The sequence below is a fragment of the Mus pahari genome, chromosome 14 (assembly GCF_900095145.1).
Source record: "Mus pahari chromosome 14, PAHARI_EIJ_v1.1, whole genome shotgun sequence".
Classification (NCBI taxonomy): domain Eukaryota; kingdom Metazoa; phylum Chordata; class Mammalia; order Rodentia; family Muridae; genus Mus; species Mus pahari.
In genome coordinates, this window is record NC_034603.1 from 19,213,269 (window position 1) to 19,222,454 (window position 9,186).

The 9,186-nt window shown below is 44.1% G+C and overlaps 1 protein-coding gene across 1 annotated transcript; it reads left to right on the forward strand.

Annotated features, from left to right (window-relative positions):
- Nucleotides 1–8,033: 8,033 nt before the first annotated feature.
- On the forward strand, nucleotides 8,034–8,981 carry LOC110332327 (olfactory receptor 1361-like). The gene has a single exon (XM_021213493.1). The coding sequence runs from the start codon at nucleotides 8,034–8,036 to the stop codon at nucleotides 8,979–8,981; it is 948 nt and encodes a 315-aa protein (XP_021069152.1).
- Nucleotides 8,982–9,186: the final 205 nt, after the last annotated feature.

Here is a 9,186-nt window from a genome sequence, read left to right on the forward strand (position 1 = left end):
GGACTGGAGCAAAGATAGTTCTCCTGTCTCAGGCCAGGAGACTGCTCCCAGGCAGACACCCCTCCTCGGGCGGGGAAAGGCACCGGATGCGGGATCAGGCCACAGGCGGGTAAAGACACCAGAAGCCGGATCAAGCCTGGGGACTGGTCCCGGCTGAACACCCCTCCTCAGGCGGGGAAAGGCGCCGGATGCCTAGTCAGACCTGGGGACTGGTCCCAGTCGAACACCCCTCCTTGGGGGGGGGGGCGGGGAAGGCGCCGGATGACCAGAACCAGACACGGGTTCCTTCCCAGAAGCTGTGACTCTTCTCTAGTCCACCCTTTCCCCGACAGAGCACTCGTGAGTTAATTTTCAAACAACAGCAAAAGAAAGTAGCATAAAAATTTTGCTTGAGAGATGTTTACAATAACTAAAGTTCCTATTTATCAAACCACATTACAATATGCTTGTAATCAAAGTACAGAATGGTCAAAGGTTCTGTAGACTAGAAATGAAAAGCTAGACATAGCCATAGAATGGAGGACCAGAAACCTCCAGAAACCTTCATCTCTCACCAAAAGCAGTATCAGGAAACAACAATCATAGTTATTTCAGAACTTTGAGTCTAGCTTGGCCAGTTATAGCAATCAGGAAGTTCTTCATGAGGGAAGAGTCCACAGCTTTGTAAACTACCAGCATTCCCTACTCATCAACTCCACTGTATATGTGGGGAGAGCAGCTTCCATCTCAAAGGGATTCATGGAGTGTTTCCTACCTACCAGATTGTGTGTCTGAGTGGTTTGGTTGACCTAGCAGAACTCAGAGGGAGTGGCAGAAGCATACTTTGATTACAGTCATTTAGGCTGTAATGGCTTCTACCAATGGCCTTTTTAGGAGATTTCAGGGGGATACTGTATGAAATAAATCACGACGGCTCATTTTCAGTCTGGGGAATGTAGTCCATCAAGAAGTACAGATAATAGAAGACACTGGACACTTGTCTTCCCTTGCTAACAGCTGGCACCTTTTTACCTGGATGCTTTCCAATTCATCTCAAGGTTGCAGATAGTACTGAGCCCACAGATCTGAAAAGGAAGGACTATCAGGCTTTGGGAAGATGGGGAATCTGGGATGGGAGCATTGTATCACTCTGAAAACTCCTGATGATGAGGAACTCAGGGGACAAAGAAGTGTGCTTAAGTGTGAGGACCTCTATTACTGTTGCTATGTGGCCCCCGAAGACAGGAGCCTAGCATAGCAGCCCTCTGAGAGGACCCACCCAGCAGTTGGCTGAGTTAAATGCAGATATCCACAGACAAACTTTGAACAGAGGTCAGAACCCTCATGGAAGAGTTAGGGGAAAGTGTGAAGGCTCTCAGGGAGATGGCAACCCCACAGGAAGACCAACAGTGCCAACTAATGCAGATCCCAGGGAGCTCCCAGGGACTGACCTAGTCCTGCAGACACTTGATGCGCCAGGGTTGGAAGATGCTGGGTGGGAGGGGCACTACCTTCTCAAAGTCGGAAGGGAGGGGGCAGCATTTGAGATGTAAATTTAAAAAAATGTGCAACTGTTTTGCACCAAATAGTCATGCCAGGTCTTTTAGTTTTAGTTTTAGTTTTAGTTCTAGTTTTTGTGTTTTGGTTTTTGGTTTTTGTTTGTTTTGCCTTTTCTCTAAGCTGACATGTGACTCTTTGAGGTAAAAACCAGTTCTTACCCTCTGACTCTTCTCAGTACTCTCACTATGGGGCAAGGATCAGGGTTTCTAACCCTTTAACTCTTCTCACGCCTTTCCTTCTGCTCTTTTGCTCAGGCATTTAAAGAGACGCCAGTCAAGTCACGGCTCAACCAGGGACACAGGAATCAGAAACCTCAGGGAATTTCAAATAGCTAAGACACCAAGTTAGAAAAATGTCTCACATAAGTAAAACCTAGCCAGCGCTGACAGGCTCAAACAACTAAAATTAAGAATGGCTGTCAGGAAGAATACAGTGTGTAACTGCATCCCAGAGACATTTGAAAGGAAATTAGAATTTTTTTTTTTTTGAAACAGTGCATCATGTAGCCCAGGCTGCCCTGGAACTTGCATTGTAGCCAAGGATGACCCTGAACTTTTGATCCCTCCACCTCTGCCTCTCCAGTGTTGAGGTTTCAGGGGAGCTCCATCTGGTTTTTGTGACTCTGTGCATCAGACCTAGGGCACGCGCAAAGGCAAGCACTCAGAAAGCCAGGAGTATTATTCCCATCTCTACTATGATGAGTTTGACTTAGCGAAAAGTGTCCAACTAAATAAAAACAAACTCTTAGTCACTCAATGAAATTTTAATTTTATACCTTCTAAAGTCAAAACCTGTTGTAATTCTGTTGGTGTTGATATTGATATTTCACAAACTCAGAAAATGCAGTAGCACAAAACTTTCCTATACATATATGAAGTCAGTATAATATTAGTACTGAAAATTTAAATGTTACAAGAAATCAAATTACACAACCACCAGTATCATCAGCATTAATATGGACTAAAGAAAAGAAAAATGGAGCCTGTATCAGGGTCTCCATCATTAGAGGAACTGGTCAATTACCAAAGCGACCACTGTAATAGATGCTGTTATAACCATAGGCATTGGTGCAGGAAAAAGATAGTAACAAGAGAACATTAATAATTATAGAAATACCCAATACACTCCAATTCAAAAGACTCTTTGACCTAACAAAGAGCCTTTATCAAACACATAGCGCTGGAGCTAGGAATGTAGCTCAGGGGTAGGGAGCTGGCCTAGCACACCTAAGGCTCTAGGTTCAATTCCCAGCACTGCAAGAGCAAAGACAACAGGCCATCTAAACAACAGCAACAAATAGAGGGATAGACTTATCTAAGATGAACGCTAAATGTTCCTCTCTGCACAAACGCGCCTCTGAGGGAAGTTCCTGTCCTACACAACACTGAGTAGAAATACTAGCCAGTGCAATAAGGCAAGAGAAGATGAAAGGAAAAAAAATTAAAGTCCACCTTGTCTGTAGACAAAGTGACGTCCTATCACACATTTTTTTTTTATTATTATTCCACAAAGAAAGAAACTTTACCAAATATCTAATTCTGTGGTTAGGAAGGGGTCCTGGTTTAGTTTCTGTTGCTGTGATAAACACAATGGCCAAAAGAAATTTGGATATGAAAACATATGTTTCATCTCGCAGGTCAGAGTCCATCATCAGAGGAAGATAAAAGACAGAAAAGGAAGCAGGGGCCACAGAGATCCTCCATCTGCCTAGGATTGGTCTTGCCCACGTCCCTAAATCTATGAGAAATTGGGAAAATGTCATACCAACATGCTCACAGCTCTTTCTGGTCCAGGCAATTCTTCTGTTGAGGTTTCCTCTTCTCAGGTGACTCTGGGTTGTGTCAAGTGGCAGCTGAAGCCAACTATTCCAGAAGGTGGCAGGATGTAAGTCGAAACTCAAAATTTATCATTTTGCTATACAGCAATGGTGAACAAGTGGAAATTCGCAGTTCCTTAAGTGACTTTAAAATAGTATAAAATCACTTGAGCTGGTATAGTGGCCCATGCCTTTAATCTGCACTTGAGAAGCAGAACCAGGAGAATCTCTGGAATTCAGGCCAGCCTGGTCTACATAGCAAGTTCCAGGCCAGCCGAGTCTAAACAGTGACACCTTGCCTCAAAAAATAAATAAGATAAAAATTAAAATATGAAATTGAAGTTAATAAATGTAAAGCCTGTATATCCTGAAAACAAACAAATGAAAAGGAAATCTGAAAAATGGAAAAAAGAAAAAACTTGAGAACCCCTTATGTACAGAAAACTATTGGCTTATCTGCAGGAAACCATTGGCTTATCTAAGGTAAACAATTGGCTTATCTTCAGGTTGGTTTTTCTGCAGGAAACCATTGGCTTATCTACAGGAAACCATTGGCCTATCTACAGGAAACTATTGGCTTATCTGCAGGAAACTATTGGCTTATCTACAGAAAACCATTGGTTCAAAAAACAGCACACAGGATTTCCATGAGCCAAATTGCTGTATTACACAGAAGAATTTATTTTCCAAGAGACCAACAAACGGCTGATAACCTTTTCTGTGGGAAATGAACTAAAGTCACACAACTTGGAAAAGAACAGGTCTGGGGATTGTTATCACTAGATCTCACGATTCATTAGAAAAATCACAGAAGGTTAGCAGAGGCATAGACACATGGATCATGGGACATGTTGAGTTCATCTGTATGTCCATGCACACGTGACCGACCAGTGGATGTGAGACAAAGTCTCCCAATCAAGCCAATGGGAGAGTATAATTTTTCAACGAATATCCATGATTATCAAATGACCATATTAAAAACACTCAACACAGCTTAGCTTCAAATTAAATAAAAAACTTAACTCAAGAAGAAATATTTAAAAAGTTAAAATGATACATTTCTAGGAGAAACAAATAGCAACACGTTTCTGTGATCTTGGGTTAGGAAAATGTTTTGTAGCAACAGCAGCAAAAGCGTGATTCAAAAACACTTTAAAAATTACCAGTCAGCCGGGCGTGGTGGCGCACGCCTTTAATCCCAGCACTCGGGAGGCAGAGGCAGGCGGATCTCTGAGTTCGAGGCCAGCCTGGTCTACAGAGTGAGTTCCAGGACAGCCAGGGCTACACAGAGAAACCCTGTCTCGAAAAACCAAAAAAACAAAACAAAACAAAACAAAAATTACTAGTCACAGTTTAGTATAATTCGAAATGTACTCTCTTCAAATATTTCCTTAAGGAAATAGAGGGCTGTGGGGGAAGAGAGAAGGGTCTTGCCACAGTATGGAGGGAGGAACAAGGGGGGATAAAAGGGAAAGAAGGCACACACACACACACACACACACACACACACACACACACACACAATGTCATGTTTCCTCTTCTTGTGTGGATATAGATTCAAACATATGTGTACATGTATGTATGTATGACCTGTATATGTGCGTACGAACATATGTGTATAACCTGAAAGGAGATGAGAAATTGAGGGAGAGAAAATCAGCAAGGAGGTAAGATGGAGACACAGGGCATCATATGTGAGGTGAACATGAGCCATGTGCACTGATATGTATTCTATCATATATATACATGCGTGATATATACACATACATATGCATATATGATATATATACATACATACACACATATGCATACATACATACATATACCACACATACACACACACACATATATATATATACACACATTATATATGTACACACACATATACATATGAAAATAGCAGAATGAAAGCCATTGTTTCACTAAAACTAATAAATTAATAAAGCAATCGAAAACACTCAAGGGAAAAAGTGGAAAGAGCCTCTACAGGCCCGTTTCCCGAGTCCAGGAAGGAACTCTACGCAGAGAGCTCCAGCACATGCCCCTAATGAGGACTACTGAGGACTCAGCCCGAGGGGCGCTCTAACTTGGCAGCGATCTTTATGAAAAGCTGGATCTCAAGGGATGGAGGAGCTGCTTATTAGTCTCCAACCACTTAAACTTGACCAGAGGGAGCCATGTGTTTCTCCAGTGAGGGAGACCCCTTCGGTGTTCAACCCCAACTGTGACTTCGTGTCCTCCAGGTTCAAGCACAGAGGCAGCAGGGATGGGGACTCTGTAAAGGCTGGGACAGCAGCAGAGAGAAGAGCAGGTGAGAGGGCGCAGCAAGCAATGAGGGAGGGGCACCCTCACCCCGATAGAAGATGGATTCACATGGATGCATGCGCGTGAAAATGATATGGAGAAAAAAAGAGAGAGACCTATCCAGTTCCTGTGCATTGGACCAAACTCAAGGGAGAAAAGGTCTGTTCTCCCTCATACATGCAAGGTCTCTCCTGTCAGGTTGCACTGTCTGCTGAGCGTACACAGCCAGGGTGAAAACAGAAAAGTACAAACTGCTAAACAGCCCACAGCTACCAGCAGGCAGGGCTAGGAGCTCAGCGGCAAGAGCCCACTTCATTATACCCTTACTTGGATACCTCGGGCACACAAAGCAGCCTTGTTCACCCTTTAATCTCCATGTTTGTGCCCACTGTTTGCCCCTGTTCATCCTCTTTACTGTCAATTATACAACACAGTGTCTCCAAGGCGGAACACTTAGATATTCTGCCCAGCCCCACAGAGGGGTTTTGGTTTAGACCTGAGCCCACAGGTTAAGCAGCCTTAATTTTATGGTCCAGGATCACAGACACGGGGCAGATGTGCTTGCGGTCTCAGATAGTTACACACTTGCTCAGCTCACGGGAGATAACAGATGAAAGCAGAGTCAATGTACTGAAGTCAGAGAAACTGAAAATCATTGTTTAATGGAGTAATAGAAACACCATCTCCCAGTGAAGAGGCTGCGGGGTGGAGATGGTGCGGAATTCTAGTGCAGGGGATACCCGAAGAACACCCAAGCATTGAGAGGACTTAGGTACATGGCGTGCTGTACTGTGTGACTTCCTTTAGAAGCTCAACTTGCTAGGGGTTTAAACCATGGAATGATTTTATTGTCCAGCAACTCAGCCTCCTAGAGCCAATCATTCCAGGGGCACTTTAACCACAGCATTCAGCCTAGTGACAGTCCCCCATGACATTTCAAACACTAGAGTCCTCCCCTGAAATCCTACTACCTCTCTATCTCTAACCCCGCTATGGGATCTGTCCAGAAGAACAGATGCTAATGTATACCAGACATGTACTCTTCCGTGTGTCTTGATATCACCTGTCACTCGCTCATTCCTCAAATTCTCTTTAAATATACTCTTACACTGTTTGTTTGTGTGCACATGCCAAGGTACACAAGTGGAGGTCAGAGAAGAACACGCTGGAGTTGGCTCTCTTCTTCCGTCCCGTGGGTCCTCTGACTGAACTCAGCTCACTGAGTTGCCTTGGTGACAGGCACTCATACCCTCAAAGCCTTTCCCCTGGCCCCCATCCGTCACATTCTAAGGTGCACGTTAGCCACACTCCACTGGGAACATTCTCCAATTTTAAAAAGATACTTCCCACCTCATCTAAGATCTGTGTTTTAATCCTGTGTTGATGATTCCAAATCTCAGAATTTTGGTAATTTCCCTGGTGTAGCCAGGGAATGGAGGAATGGGAATTGTGGATTCATTACCCCAAATGTCTACACACTAGCCAGTCTTCTCAAAATGTTGATGCCAGACACACCAGTGCACCCTGCATCCCAGCAGGTGGGCTGTATCACACATGTCATCTCTTCTGTTTCCTTTTCCCCAGGATTTTGATCACCGGGAGATCAGCTCTCCTGTCTTCGTGGTTAAGCATCCCGAATCTTACAGAGACACAGCAGCCAAAGCTGCTTCCCTCAGCCCTTCCCGGCTATGCTGGTTTCTCAGTCCTGGAGTTCAGGGTTAGATAGTCTGCATTTGCTCATTTTCTGTCTGTAAATTTCTTTCTTCCAATAGAAAAGCAATCCAGTTGCTTCAGGTGTCTGCCCTTCTGACTGAAGGAAAGGGAAGAAAGCCTCTTACACAGCTCGCCACATGCCTGCAGTCGAGGCATGACAATGTATGGCAGATAAGATGCTGAGCAAAACCTTTAGTCTGCTCTCTTGACTGTAAAGGTTTCAGCTTCCGAGAAAACTGGAACAGTTGTGGATAAAATCTGCAGGATTCTAGAGTGGCATCAGATAAAGGATTTACTTCTTGGTAAATGTTAGCTACTCAAAGTACAGTGTAAGGAAACAATAACATTTGGATAAATCACCTACCTCATTGCCTCCAGCTTCCATTGTTTCACCTATCAAGTGAGATATAATAGCACAGTTATTAGACCAAGGAAAGTTTTGCCTAGGAAAGAACTTATATATGCAAACAGGAGTGAGCAAGAACACGGTCACTGTCATCAAAGTAAAGTTAACCAGACTCTTCTGTACATATTCAGTTAGACTACGCAGGTTTAGTAAATTCGAAACTAACAACTAAGCTCCTCCAAATTATATTGATGACTTTTGCTTATGTGTTGATATCCAATCATACCTTGCAATGGAACTTTCTCCCCCACAGATATGGTCAGAGTGAACCAGTCAACAGCCATAGAGTTCCTCCTTCTGGGACTTGCTGGGCAGTCAAAGGAGGAAGAGGTCATCTTCGGAATGTTCTTGTGGATGTACTTAGTCACCGTTTGTGGGAACTTTCTCATCATCCTGGCCATCAGCTGTGACCCTCGTCTCCACACACCCATGTACTTCTTCTTGGCCAACCTCTCCAGTGTTGACATTTGCTTTTCCTCAGTCACTGTCCCCAAGGCTCTGGTGAACCACGTGTTGGGAAGCAAGTCCATCTCTTACACAGAGTGTATGACCCAGATCTATTTCTTCATCACATTCATCAACATGGATGGCTTCCTCCTGAGTGTGATGGCCTATGACCGCTATGTGGCCATCTGTCACCCTCTCCACTACACCATGATGATGAGGCCCAGACTCTGTGTCCTCCTGGTGGCCATATCATGGGTCATCACAAACCTGCATGCTCTCTTGCACACTCTCCTCATGGTTCGACTCACCTTCTGTTCCCACAATGCAGTGCACCACTTCTTCTGTGACCCCTACCCTATCCTGAAGCTCTCTTGCTCTGATACCTTCATCAATGACATCACAGCCTTCACTGTGGGTGGGCTGACCTCTGTCACACCATTCACATGCATCACTGTTTCCTATGGGTATATTCTCTCCAATGTTCTGAAGTTCCCATCTATTCAGGGAATAAGGAAAGCCCTGTCCACATGTGGGTCTCACCTCACTGTGGTCTCTCTCTTCTATGGGGCGATTCTAGGGGTCTACATGCACCCTTCATCTACATATTCAGTACAGGACACGGTGGCCACTGCCTTTTTCACAGTGGTGACACCCATGGTGAATCCCTTCATCTACAGCCTGAGGAATCGTGATGTCAAAGGAGCCCTCAGGAAACTCATGTGTCAGAGACTCACTTCTTCAAGATTCTACAACTAGAGAGTTTTAGGACAGAGAATACTGACAATGAAGCAACTGAGTCTCAGGTGAGTGTAATCTTCATGCTTGTATTTCTTACTCATGTTACCATCTTTAAGTGCCACACTGATGAATGCTCACAACTATTAAATCATGAATTTATTGTCTCTGTGTGGAACAAGTTGTGTGACCCTTATTTTAGAGATAAACACAAACCTGGGGCTTA